Source organism: Heptranchias perlo, chromosome 16 (assembly GCF_035084215.1).
Source record: "Heptranchias perlo isolate sHepPer1 chromosome 16, sHepPer1.hap1, whole genome shotgun sequence".
NCBI classification, from domain to species: Eukaryota; Metazoa; Chordata; class Chondrichthyes; order Hexanchiformes; family Hexanchidae; genus Heptranchias; species Heptranchias perlo.
In genome coordinates this window covers 39,609,639-39,623,324 of record NC_090340.1, presented here as the reverse complement: position 1 = coordinate 39,623,324, position 13,686 = coordinate 39,609,639, and the positions used below count along the sequence as shown (strand labels likewise).

Sequence of the window (13,686 nt, the reverse complement as noted above, 5' to 3'; positions counted from 1 at the left end):
CAGTTGTCTAGGCCCTAAGCTCTGGAATTCCCTCCCTAAATGTCTCCGCCTCACTCTCCTCCTTTAAGATGCTCCTTAAAACCGACCTAAAAGCTTTTGGTCATCTGTCCCAATATCTCCTTATATGGCTAGTGTCACATTTTGTCTGATGTGAAGCACCTTGGGACATTTTCCTACATTAAAGGCGCTATATAAAAGCATGTTATTGTTGTATTGGTTAAGGGATAAATATTACTTTCTAGTGCTTGGCCACATATTACCTGATATATTGAATTAAATTTCTCAACTTAAAAATACAGAAAATGTTCTGTTTGAGACAGGTTCCATGAGGGCATTTTGAATTACTAATTGTGATCTATAGTATCTGTCTATGTCTGTTTTATATAAATCATCAATTGTAAATAAATTCACATCAGTAGTTTTAGCCTATATGAAGGTAGGCATATAATTTGTTATTTTTTGCCTTCCAATTGTCAGGAGACATAGGAACTTACATATTATTCCCACTAAGTTCAGGTGTGCTGTATTACAGTTTAATAGGATAATTATTAGTCTTCCATCTGTTCTTAGGCAATAACAGCAGATTGCAAGGGACTTGGTCTGCTTACAGCAACTGCCAGGCCACTTGCACAAAAAAAAACTGAATTGGAAAAAGCCTGAACCGCAATAGAAAGATCTTCACTTTTCCAAACGAAGTTATTTTTTTTATAAGAAACATACCACAGCAGTAAATCCATATTGCCAACAAACAAGATCGAAGAGGACACACTCCTTATAAATGTTAACAATGTTCACTGTGTTAATCTCTGCACACAAGTCTCTTCTCGGTTGATAGATCCCTCCTTTCTCCCCCCCCAAAAGGAGGCAGAATATGGATTAAACAAACATGATTATTATTTACAATACTCCTAGAGAGATAAGCTAATGGGGTGGGATCTTAGTATTTTTTCTTAAATATAAAGATAGAGGCTAAGTCAACTTAGGTCACTTATGCACACCTTAACAGGTGCAAGAGACATCCACAGAGGTTGAGAATAGGACTGGTAGTTCTCATGGGGGGAAACAAGGGAATAAGGTACTGCTACATAAAAATCTTTATAGTCAACATCTGCAATTACACTAGCAGAAGTATCTCAAATATAATACAAAGATAAACCTACCTATTGCAACTGTACGGATGGAAAGGACCACACTGATCATGGAAGAAATCCATTACATCATGATGCGGAAAGTTTAGTTTGCACATCAAAAAAAATCCTTAAATCAAAGTTCTTTTAGCTGTCTGACTGAGATAGGATGAAGTACACATCATATGAATTACAAAATATTAGCTTCTAACTGGATTTAAAGATGCAGCTGTACTACTAATGTGAAGCTAGTCATCAATTGCTAAGCTACCATGATATTACAAACATATTGTAGAGATAGTCTTCATATTTCTAATGGCAGGAAAACAAATGCTAAACAAAGGTGAAAACTGCACAAAGAAGCAACATTTTAAAACCAGTTTACAAGACAAGCCACAGATATAAATCAGAAGCAATTTTACCTCAATGTATCCTGTAGATGGCAATTTCTTTTCATCTGAAAGGCACCGTGGTTTGTCTACATCTGGGTGAAGCTTATGCCGACCTGTACAAGTTTTATTATCCCTGAAATTAATATCAACCCATTAAAATAAAAGTATTTAGAATGTTATCAACTTGATAGAGTGTCAAAGTTGAGTGTTACATCAAGTAGCTGCCCAAGAGGAGAATTCTGGTACACATCACATTGGTGTATCAGCGTGATGAGTGCAATGGTAGGAAATCCTTTGGAGAGAGAGGCAAAAAAAATTCATGATGTGGGTGTGTACATTCTGATGCCACTGGGTTAGAATTGTTCATCAAAAAGATGCCCATATAGGATTAAATTAAGGATACTACACTAAGTGGAATCTTCCATTTGCTTTGTGGTATCAGGACAAAATAGCTTGCATCTGTTACAGTAAAGTTTCTTATTGAAGGCCAAACGTGCATCCATAGTCAACTTACTCTAGCATTTTCAACAACCTGCTTAAGAATTGTTCTACCACAAGCTGCTATGGAGAATGCACTTCTCAAAAAAAATTCTTGGTTGAGTTTTTGTGCCTATTAGCGTAAGGGATGTTAATTGGGGATTGAAACAAATTTTCCATCCCTGTATCTAAATGTTTTAACAATGGACTCTCAGTAACTGAACATTGTCAGTGAATGCTTTTGCACCTTTTCCCATGAACAGGTCATTTGTGTATACATTTAATTTTGTCCTATACCAATCTGAATTTGAAATTATTTACAACAAATTCCATGTTATTTCTTAGCTCATCCACTTAATACATATTGTTGCCATTGAATTTCAAATTGGATAATATTCATGAAAGTTCCTCCTTCATATAATTGTCAGTTGTGCACACAGCAGAACTCCATAACAAACCCATGTCCCAGCTCCCACCACTTGACCACTTTCAGTTAGCAAATCAGAGCGGATTCTAACTGTGCTTGACATGAAAGTTTTCATTCCCATACCAGGAATCAAACTTAAGTCAACTAAGTGAAAAATATCCCTAATCAAATATAATTTTTGTACTGAGTATTTGATAGGTGCTATAAATAGCTTAAATAACTTTTAGGATTTCAGATTAGTCTGGTCCACAGCCGTACCATCTGCTCTAAACCAACTCATTTGATCTTACCCACAAAAAGGGATAAGCCACTGTGTGGATGGAAAGGAGCATACTGATCATTGCAGAAATTCACTACATCATGATGTGGAGAGTTTGGTTTGCACATCTTTCCCACAAAAAGGGATATACTATTGCAACTGGAAATCTCGGTCCAAAGAATGATGGAACAGACTGGTCATTGTAGTTCCCTAGAATCTACAAGGCAAACTATTGCTAAATGCACTTACCTGCAGATTCCATGTGCTTTAAGGTATTTACATAAAGATTTGTCATAGCAAATGTCATCTTTGTTATTCAAGTCAGACAAAAATTTATACAGTTCTGTAGGAATTTTAGCTTCTGTTCTTTCCAGGTAGCGCAGGATGGAAGCCGTTTGCAGTGCATTTTTGTCAGTCATTAGTATGATTGACTGACTTTGAAGAGTTGACCCCTAGTGTTAAGAGAACATTTTTGTATCATATCAATGAAAAAAAAGTTTAATTTGCACTGAAGAGTCTACACATTGCTTTAGGCTGCTAGACAACATTAAACAATACACAACACACAACACACAACAAAATCACATTACTTAAGAGTCTGATGTGAATTTACAAAATCCACATTATCCCCACTCATTTCTCCCATAACCAGTTTACTAAATAAGAATAATGTATAAACTGTAGTTATTTTAACAATCAAAAAATTTCATCCCAGGCAAAAGCATTGTAACCTCTTATGCACCTTCCCAACCAATTTCAGAGTAGCACTGAGGCATGGGAATTAAGACAAGTGCAATAAAAATAACAATTTGAATGTAAGCTATCCTGGACTCTGAGGTTGACATGTGTCAGACAGGAGAAGACTGATATTAGTAGGCTGAGCAATGAGCAGATGTCTATCATATGATCTTGTTCTGCAATATGTCAGTGGATAATCATCAAAGTGGATAATGGAAGTTTCAACTGATCTGCACGATTACGTTTTGGAATAAAAGGTGGCAGTTCATACAAACAACTGCCCTATTAATATTTTAACATGAGAAACTAGTTAGTGGTCAATTTTCTTCAAAAAGATGGCTGAGTTTTTGTACTCATTAAAGGCTAGAGATGTTGGTTGTGGAATGGAAGGCATTTCCCATTCCAATCAACTCTGTTTCAGCATCAAGAACTCCCAGGGGAGATATAACATGGTCAGCTACAGAGCAAAGCTATTTTTACTGAGCTCTCATCCAGCTGAGGGAGGAAGGAGGAAGAGAACTGGCACATTGTAGATACTGGAGTTGGTTGTGGGAGGGTGACTGGTATGGGGTGGTTACAAAGTCTGCTTCCATCATATGGTTTCATGTGGCTGGTCCCTACAAAGATGTAGAAGAATTCTGACTTCTGTGGAACCACATCCTCACTTTTGAGATTCTGATCAATATATTCAAAACAATTTTTTTTAATGTTTGTGTACAGTGAAGTGTAGCACGATCGCTACAAAGCAGCATAGTCACTAATTTACTACTAGTGTAATTTGGATAGGAATCTTATGTGGAATGGATAGGGGTATGGGGACTTGAGAAGCTCTCAAAGTTTAAGATTTGAAGATTGCACAACATATGCAGTTGTCAAAATTGTACCTATTGGGAGAAAAATAGTAACATAAATTAGGATCCTACAATGTCATAACACATTATGGAAGCAGCAACAGTAAAATTGGCAGTGACTTGCACTGGCAAACACTAAACTGTCTTGCACAATATGTAGACTGAAATTGTTCCAGACAAACCTGAGAATTTAGAAAGCTCAGAATTTAAAATTTCACGAGGAGAATAAAAACAGAAACCAGGTACGATTTCAGACTTGCTTAACACTCCAAAGGGTCTACTTCTACAATCACCTGTTGGTTCACTGTACAGTCTTTTTCTAGCCAAAGCACCTTGAAGGTTTAAGAGTCAATTTCTTTACATTTTAAATGAAAGACATTTTTCCTCACAATTCAATGTACCTCCACAATCAGATCATCAAAATTGTCAACCATACAACACAGGCGAGCTCCAAATATCTTCCGAGAAGGAGGAAAACCATAATGGATTACACAGGTGGCATCTGTAATTCCCAAGGCTTTGAGGCAGTTATCAGTCATAACTGTTAGGGAAATAAATATTTAAAACAAAGTTCTGTTCAGCATTTATGAATATATTAGAATGTGCGTGGTGTATCATTATGCAAAGAGTTGCCCCCTGAATCCAACACTAAACAACCTCCCAATAATTCTGATGTGTGGAGCTCCATGAAGGCTAACAATGTGGCATTGCATCATTGACAATATTTGATTGTCATGTACCATTCCACTTTCATGGTAACAAGTACCAAACAAAGTACCACCATTTTTAAATATTCAGGTTTCACAATACTTTCATGGAAAACAGGACACAAGACAGGAATAAAAATTTCTTAACTGAACCACATGTATTCCTGTTGGGAGTGAATTTTTTTTTGAAAAAACCTGCAGAACATCTTGTACACTTACGTGGTAGTGTGGTTTTATGAAAATTTATACAAAAAGCATAATTTATCCTACAACTTGTAAAATACAAACATTTCTATTAATGTATCTATTTAAACTGTGTACATTCTGTGCAGGTTTTAAAACTTCAGTGTTAAAATACTCACCTAATATTATGTGTGTGCCAGGGCTGAATTTCTTATTCCACTGGTCCATTACATTGCTAACCTGTAAGCTCATTCCTTCATGGGCTTTCATGCAGAAATTTGAATTACTGTCCAAAGCCTAGAAGAGAGTTGTGACCAAAAGATGCTCAAGAATAGGCTACACTTTAAAAAATCCAACAATTTTAAATTTACCTGATAGCACAGAAGTTTACTTACAGTTACGATAGTCTTAGGTTCAGCTATCTGGCAGCCAAACTACGGACAAATTTCATACTCCCTCAGCTGGAGTATCAGGTGAGATTTTTGCCTTGTGACATATAGCAAAAACTGAGTCTAAATGTCCAGAAATTTATATTTTTAAAAATGCACAGAAAGCCAGAGAATGAATGAAAAAGTTGAGGAAAAAAAATGTTGAAAGAGAAAGGTGAAAACAAAAAGGGAAGAAAAGATGAAGGAAAGGAATGAACTTACATTTAAAAAGGGTCTTTCACATCCTCAGGATGTCCAAAAGCAGGTGGCAGTCAATGAATTGCATTTGAAATGTAGTCACCATTTTGTAAATAAACTCAGGAGCCAATTTGTGCACAGCAAAGTCCCACAAACAGCAATATGGATCAATGACCAGTTAATCTGTTTTGATGGTATTGGTCGAGGGATAAATATTGGCCAAGACACTGGAATAACTCTCGTGCTCTTTTTCGAGTAGTGCCATAGGATCCTTTAGATCCACTAAAATCTTAATTTAAAATATACAAAAGCATGAAAAAAGGTAATATTATGACTCGACACAAATCACAGATTTCACAGCACAGAAGAAATCCATCTGGCCCATTGTGCCTGTGCTGGCTCTCAAAGATCTACTGACTCAGTCCCAGTCACCTGTGCTTGCCCCATACCGTTTTAAATTTTTCCTTGATACTGAGGGGCAAAGACTACCTATCTAAAAAAAAAGGCAAGAACTTTTTTACGTGTCTACAACAGCACTATATCAGTAGAAGAAAATGAACTAAGGTATGTTTGCAGAACTATGCGCTATATAGAGTAGGGATGGGGGAGCCAAGTTATTTTAAAAGCAACACAAAGAAAAAAAGTGTGTTATGGCACCTTTCTTCCCCATGCTGGTGACAGACTACTTAGTTCAACATGGCACAGTGAGACTACGTGCATTTCATATTTTCATAATCTTTCCAATAAGGAGGACAAATGCAGTTCAATTGAGGTTTTGTAGCATGCAGCATTGTAACTGGCAGCTACAATTAATTTTCAGTAATAGTAAAATCTTATTTTATAAATATTGTTCTTAATGACTGATCAGATCGTTCAATATATTTTAGTACTGATTTGTATCATTAAAATTTGTATTTAGTAAATATAATTTTTTTCCTTTATTATACATGTTTAAAATTTAAATAAATGGCATAAAGGATAATTTTGTAATTTAAAATATAACTTATAAGCAGCAAAAATATTTTTGCAATTTTAATGTTGTCAAAGCAACTTTCAGTTTTCACGACAAAGTGCTTGCGGAGAGATAAGAGGCGGAAGAACTATGCATTATTTTTGTCATGACAATTACACATAAGTGGCTCAACACAATTTACATCCCTGCATTGAGTGTCTGAACTGAAAAGGTTTACAAAACACTTATGTACACAGTGGCATTTCATTGCACAAGAACAGGATTCCACCTCATCTACAGAAGCAAAAATTTAATCTTGTGAACTCCCAAAGAAATGAATGCACATCTTAACCATAACTACCTACTTTGAACACATGATCCACTTCCTCAGCACAATTAGTAAAGATCAGAGTCTTTTGCAAACACTCAGAGGTGAAGTCCAACATGGTCAGCAACAATGATGTTTTCTCACAGTCCAGGCAAAGCTGCACAACCTAATAATGAAGAAATTTCATCAACAAATTCTCAATGTAAATATAATTCTCAAAAATGTTCTGCTGTTGGACTGCACTACTAGTCAGGACACAAAATATTACAAATAAAAACACCTTTTCTGCCCACCATCTCCCAAAATACAACAGCACTGCACCTATATAAAAAGTGCAAGAAGTATCAAGTATATAATAATGAGGTACAAAAGGTCAGCTTTTAAATAGTCTTATCTTCACTGCCCATTATGTCAGACTACAGGCAAACAATGGGTAGCAGGTAGATAATATCACTGACTCACCACCTTTCTCAAGCCCTGCAGTAGCTTTCTACAACTATCTCTGGATAGGGGAGCATATCTTTGATTTGACCAAGTTAATACTATTGGTAATGCTTCTTGGCAAAAATAGGAGTCATTGATTTATTGTCATTGGCACTCCTTTGTCAAAGATTATCTCAAGAATACCTGAAATATCCAAAATTAAATCCATTTTTTTTATGGCTCTAAGGAGGTAAGCCAACCATTCAAAAGTTAAGGAATGACAAAATTAAATTTCAAAGTAGGATATCAAACACAAAAAAAGCCTTCAGGCTCCAATATCATGTGCTTTAAGCATGAACCTAGCATCAAGCAAAATACAGTTGTTAAATGTAAATAAAGCTTATAGAGGAATAAGCTAAATAGTGACAATTGCAGGATCTAGCCTGAGATTAGTAAGATTATCACAGTATTGATAATTCTGAAGCAGGGGAGGAAAAAGTATTCCCTTCTCTCCATGCATAACCCAGGCTTGGAACTGCATCCTTTTATGAGGTAATTCAGGAAATCTCTGCCTGACAAACCCAAAGCAAGCCTGAAAAGTTGAAATTGCTTTTTAAATGGAAGTAAAATTTCTCATTTTAGATGCAAGTCATCTGGACATTTACAATAGTACTGGAAGACCTTAGCCTTTTTTTAAAATGTGGCTATGGTTCAAAACACAGTGCTCTGTATCCCATTACAAGATACAGAACTGATTGGACAGAAGAGACTCTTTCAAGAGAGTCAAGGAACTTGGACCTAATTGGGAAGATACTTCAGCATTATTATGGAATGTTAACAATGGGATAAACAACCCTTATAATTTCACAAACATACTCTAAGAATCAAGCGTCTGTAACTCTTACGTAGCCCTTATCAATAAGAGTTTGCAGTGAGCAACCTAGTTAAGAAACTAGGCCCGTTTTAAATACTGGCTCAACTAGAGGAGAAGTAATCAGCGAGTCAAAGGATCTTAGAGGTTTCTTATACTTTTATCAAATTGGACTGCTAAATACAGAATTCAGGTTTCCTTTCAACAAGGGCCCCAAGATCTCAAATGGCAGAAGACATTTTTTTCATATGATGTTGAGAAACCCGTGAAGGGCCAAAGCCCATGATGCAAATCACCACAAAGCAAATTAAGCGTGAAGGAAAAATAAGCTAAGCTCATAACCAAAAGTAAACAGTTGGAACTTTCAACACTTAGCGGGGGTGTAAAATCGGTGAAAGGATAGTCAAGGGTGTATAACGGGAGGCCGATCCGATATAGCCAGTTGTAAGTTCCGCCCATCGTGCTTGTGTGTAGATACAATTATGGTACAAAAAGGTGGTGGGGGTGGGGGGGGGCGGGGGTTGGATTCTGCTTCAGTTTGATTTTTTTCTTCGAGTACATAACCCCGCTAAATGATTGGATTGAATGAGAGATTGTGTAATTAGGCAAATGACTAAGATGATCCCAGAGAATACAGAGGACGAGAAGAATAGCTGCATTGACAATAAAATGAAGGCAAAAATACAGATAAGATCAAGATTGTATGAGGGTTAACATGCTCTGAAGAGTTAGGACAGCAAAAAAAAAGTCACATGAAAGGTAAATACCATGCTCCTATTATGTGAGAGATGAATGCAAGAATTAATATTACATGTACTATGAAATATAGAAGAGTTTCAAAAAACGTCAACCTTACTTTTCCAGTGGTTCTTTAATATGTAGGGTATATGACATTGTAGTCTACTCTGATAATATGACTTAAAATCAAAGATCTAAATTTTAAAAATATAAACTCATCTGACCAGTCAGGTGAACACAGCATCATCATCAAACTATCTGAGACCGACTCATGTTTCACCAGTACAAACCTGTTGCACATTTCCATACAGTGCAGCTTCTTCCATGGCTGTTATAACAACATAAGGATCGCTTTGATTTTCTTTTACTAAACTTTCCATTTGCTTTGTCCAATGTTTTCCAACAGCTATAAGCTGTTGTGGGGTCGACAATCTCTCTGGAACATTAGTAGCCTCCCTGAAGCATTGCAAGATAGTGGTCATCTATGTTTAAAATACATCAGGATTAGGTTTCCATTCTGTATCTGGAAAATTATTTTTCCACAATTTACATTTTTATATTCACAATGAAATTGTATATTGCCAATGGCCACCTAGAAACATGAAGCCCAAAGCAAAATAAACAAATCAAATTGTGACATAAGTTACTAACAAATAACACTGCACATGCACTATTATCACTGCTGTCATTCCAGATGTAAGGAATCTTACAACACCAGGTTATAGTCCAACAAATTTATTTTAAAATCACAAGCTTTCGGAGATTATCTCCTTCGTCAGATGAATGAGTGAAAAGGTTCTCAAATCGCATATCTTATACTATGTTGGGACAGCATCACACCAATCAAAAGGTGTCGTTGTTATTCAAACAGGCCAGTCACGGAGAACAGCACGTCCCAGTACACTGGATATACATTGTGTCGATTACACAGGCAGGCAGAAAGAAACTCAAAATGGCAGAGAGAGAGAGAGAGAGAGAGAGAGAGAGAGAATTTTTAAAAACATAATTTTTTTCCCCCTTTTTGCTAGTGGGGTTACGTGTAGCGTGACATGAACCCAAGATCCCGGTTGAGGCCGTCCTCATGGGTGCGGAACTTGGCTATCAACTTCTGCTCGACATTCAGCCACCGATCTTAGGGTAAGCGTTCTCCAAGGCGGCCTTCGAGACACACGACAACGCAAAATCGTCGAGCAGAAGTTGATAGCCAAGTTCCGCACCCATGAGGACGGCCTCAACCGGGATCTTGGGTTCATGTCACGCTACACGTAACCCCACCAGCAAAAAGGGGGAAAAAAATTATGTTTTTTAAAATTCTCTCTCTCTCTCTCTCTCTCTCTCTGCCATTTTGAGTTTCTTTCTGCCTGCCTGTGTAATCGACACAATGTATATCCAGTGTACTGGGACGTGCTGTTCTCCGTGACTAGCCTGTTTGAATAACAACGACACCTTTTGATTGGTGTGATGCTGTCCCAACATAGTATAAGATATGCGATTTGAGAACCTTTTCACTCATTCATCTGACGAAGGAGATAATCTCCGAAAGCTTGTGATTTTAAAATAAATTTGTTGGACCATAACCTGGTGTTGTAAGATTCCTTACATTTGTCCACCCCAGTCCATCACCGGCATCTCCACGTCATTCCAGAGAGAAACTAAATTAACTTCGCTTCTGTAAAAATAAAGAAGTTTCACCAATGGTAAAAAGCTTGAGTATGTCCCTTTCTGGGATAGTGGACCGGAGAAAATGATACAAGTAGGGAACGCAAGAGGAGAGATACAAGCAAGTTCCACTTATAGGCAGCTTTTTAGGAGCAAACTGTAGATCTATAACCAGATATGACAATCGGTGAAAAAAATTTGGAAAATGCTATTGTTTATACTGGATGTGGTTCATGGAGACACAAGCCAATTTTTGCACATAAACCCCGAAAGCATGGGGATCCCAACCACTTACAACAAATTGCCACATTTGGCATTGAAGTGACAACTTTTGAGACCATGCTAAAATTTAAACAAATATTTGTTGAAGTGGGATGCCACAAGTCATGTCTAGCATTGAGATTCCCTTCCACAGGAATAGGAGTAAACCATTCAGCCTTTCGAGCCTACTCCACCATTACATTACATCATGGCTGAGCTGTACCTCAACTCCATCACTCCATATCACTAGATACCGTTACCTAACAAAATTCTAGCAATCTCAGCCATCAAAATTTCAATTGACCCAGCACCCTTCTCGGGGGGGGGGGGGGAGAAGAGAGAGGGAAAAAAAAAGTGTTTCAGATTTTCACTGCCCTTTGTGTGAAAAAATGCTTTCTGATTTCACTCCTAAATGGCCTAGCTTTGATTTTATTATGCCCCCTTGGTATGGATGCCTTCACCAGAGGAGATAGTTCATCTGTATCTTCCCCATCAAATCCCTTTATCATTTTAAACACCCTTACATCAATCTTCCACCTTCTGAAATCTAGGGAATACAAACCAAGCTAATGCAACTATCTTTCCTGAGGTTCAAAACACACACTGAACACAGTACTCCATAGTTTTGCCCACTCACTTAGTCTGTCTATGTTTCCCTTTTGTAACTTCCTGCTCCCATTTACACATTCACCTTCCCATCTGATAGACCTGCTCCCCAGGATTTTGAAGAATGCCTGGCAGATTGGCACAACTCTTGCTGCTATCATCAAGAAGCTGCATTTCTCGCTACTAAAGAACATGATGGAACAAAAAGCCTGCTCCCCATTCCGTCCTCAAGTTGCCCAATAAACGCAATTTCCACGGTGAAACTCAGTTTGCTAAATGCAATGGCATTGATGGCAAATGATGTAGATAAGGATGCCAGCACTGAAGATAGTAGGCTCAAAATCTTTCTTCTGACATTACTATACTTGTACAAGATTGTAGAGATGAAAGGTATTGTCCGTTTCACAAGTCTGTGAAAAATAACAGTTCAGACAGGATCATATTACAATTTTGAATTATAGGACATGATGAAACAATCCTATGTTGGAACACATTACAGCCCATAAAGTCTCTTCAGAAAAAATTAATCTGAAATGCATAGACATAATCCTAAGGTTTAATCACATTGTAAAACTAGTGGCTGCATTTCAATCAAATTGGATGTAAAGGCTTCTCATGACTAATGAAATGGTCAGTTACTTCGATTCCCTGAATGTACTTATTGGCAAAGCACTTGCTTCAGTCATAAGAAACAGAATAAAGGTGCTTCAATCTAGTTTAATAACTCAAGTGGCTCATTCCATTACCTGCAGAACGCACAAACTTCTTTAAACAAGGTCACAGCCAAATTTTCTTGGTCCCTACAACTGTTGTTACAAAAAGGTTGTGTATTTTATTGTTATAGTGGTTGGTTCCTCCATTTTACTTTGGATCTTTGAGTCAAAAATGCCACCAGCAGCAATGCCAATGTCAGTGAGTTAAACAGAAACAGAAAGCAGCAGTTCTGATCCATCTTAAAGACACTGTTCTTCCCCACCCCCAAGTTTTAACGGATACTGGACATACTTCCTTATCCTACCAAAGGTGATAATTATCCCATTTCCTACCCCAAGATATCTAAGATTGAATCCCAAGATCACAACAGAATTTACAATTCCAGATGCCTATTCATATATGCTTAATTTCCCAGAAAACTGGTAGGGCTGCACTGTCTCAGGCAGGGGTCTAATCCTGGATTTTAGAAGCAGTCCAAATTTTCATTTCCCACTGTGGAAAACAAGCCGATGACCATTCAATGCCAAGCTGAAGAACTCATCACGCAGGAAATGTCTACATCTATTTTCAATGAGAACCCAGTTCTTTTTTCTTTTGCCCTCCTAGGCCATGCACCAACAGAGGCCAAGAACAACCACAGTGGAGCGTTGTGCCGATTAAGAGAATGTGCACAAGAATATAGAGAGAACCTTCCCTACAATTTTTCTCCTTCCTGCATAAATGTGACTAGCTTCTCTTCAGCACCTCCATACAGAGGAGAGACTGCAATCAGGAGTGCAGATATGTCTGACATCTGGAATCACTGGCATGAACCCACATGTCCACTGCTCCATGATTCCTTGCATCTGTCTTTTAACTAATGTACCTCTTAATAGACATCTTTTTACAAAACACAATGTCAAAAAATCCTATGATCACCTACCCCACACTGCTTAATTCAGGTCCTCTAGTGGGTTTACAAGGAAATAATAAAATCTTAAACCTGTAAAAGTTTAGCCTCAATAACACTGATCCAGCAACCAAATAATCAAATCAATATTAAGAATTTTGACCAATAGTCTAAATATTTCAATACACACTACTCACTTCATCCATTGCTTCATCGAATAGCACATCAACTCCATCCAATACCAAATGACTGAGTCTAATGAAAAATAGGCAGTGTTTTTGAAGGACCCGTACAAGACTGTGCGGAGTAGTAACAACTACATCACCTGCAATTAAATTTATGTTTTAAAGTTAACGTTGAAAATTTATCAACAATGACGCATTAAGTACCGAACCCATGAATAATTGCAATTGAGGAAAAAGGTATGTTTTTATCAAAGTATTATCTTGTAATCACTA

At 37.3% G+C, this 13,686-nt stretch overlaps 2 protein-coding genes across 4 annotated transcripts in view; both read right to left on the bottom strand.

Annotated features, from left to right (window-relative positions):
• The window catches only part of zgc:165481 (uncharacterized protein LOC100073327 homolog), a 197,354-nt gene extending 191,705 nt beyond the window's left edge, over positions 1-5,649 (bottom strand). For all 3 annotated transcript variants that reach the window (XR_010965962.1, XM_067997981.1, XM_067997982.1), the window contains exons 1-4: positions 5,341-5,649; positions 4,673-4,812; positions 2,932-3,134; positions 1,550-1,652 (exon numbers count right to left, since the gene is read on the bottom strand). Coding sequence is in view for 2 of the 3 variants with exons in the window: in XM_067997981.1 (XP_067854082.1) it covers positions 1,550-1,652; positions 2,932-3,134; positions 4,673-4,812; positions 5,341-5,431 (537 nt within the window). In the remaining variant the exon portion in view is untranslated. The remainder of the gene's footprint in view (positions 1-1,549; positions 1,653-2,931; positions 3,135-4,672; positions 4,813-5,340) is intronic.
• Positions 5,650-6,863: 1,214 nt separating this feature from the next.
• The window catches only part of LOC137333426 (putative ATP-dependent RNA helicase TDRD12), a 28,082-nt gene continuing 21,259 nt past the window's right edge, over positions 6,864-13,686 (bottom strand). The window contains exons 6-8 of the mRNA XM_067997577.1: positions 13,426-13,553; positions 9,390-9,581; positions 6,864-7,233 (exon numbers count right to left, since the gene is read on the bottom strand). Of these exons, the coding sequence (XP_067853678.1) occupies positions 7,087-7,233; positions 9,390-9,581; positions 13,426-13,553 (467 nt within the window). The 3' untranslated portion in view covers positions 6,864-7,086. The remainder of the gene's footprint in view (positions 7,234-9,389; positions 9,582-13,425; positions 13,554-13,686) is intronic.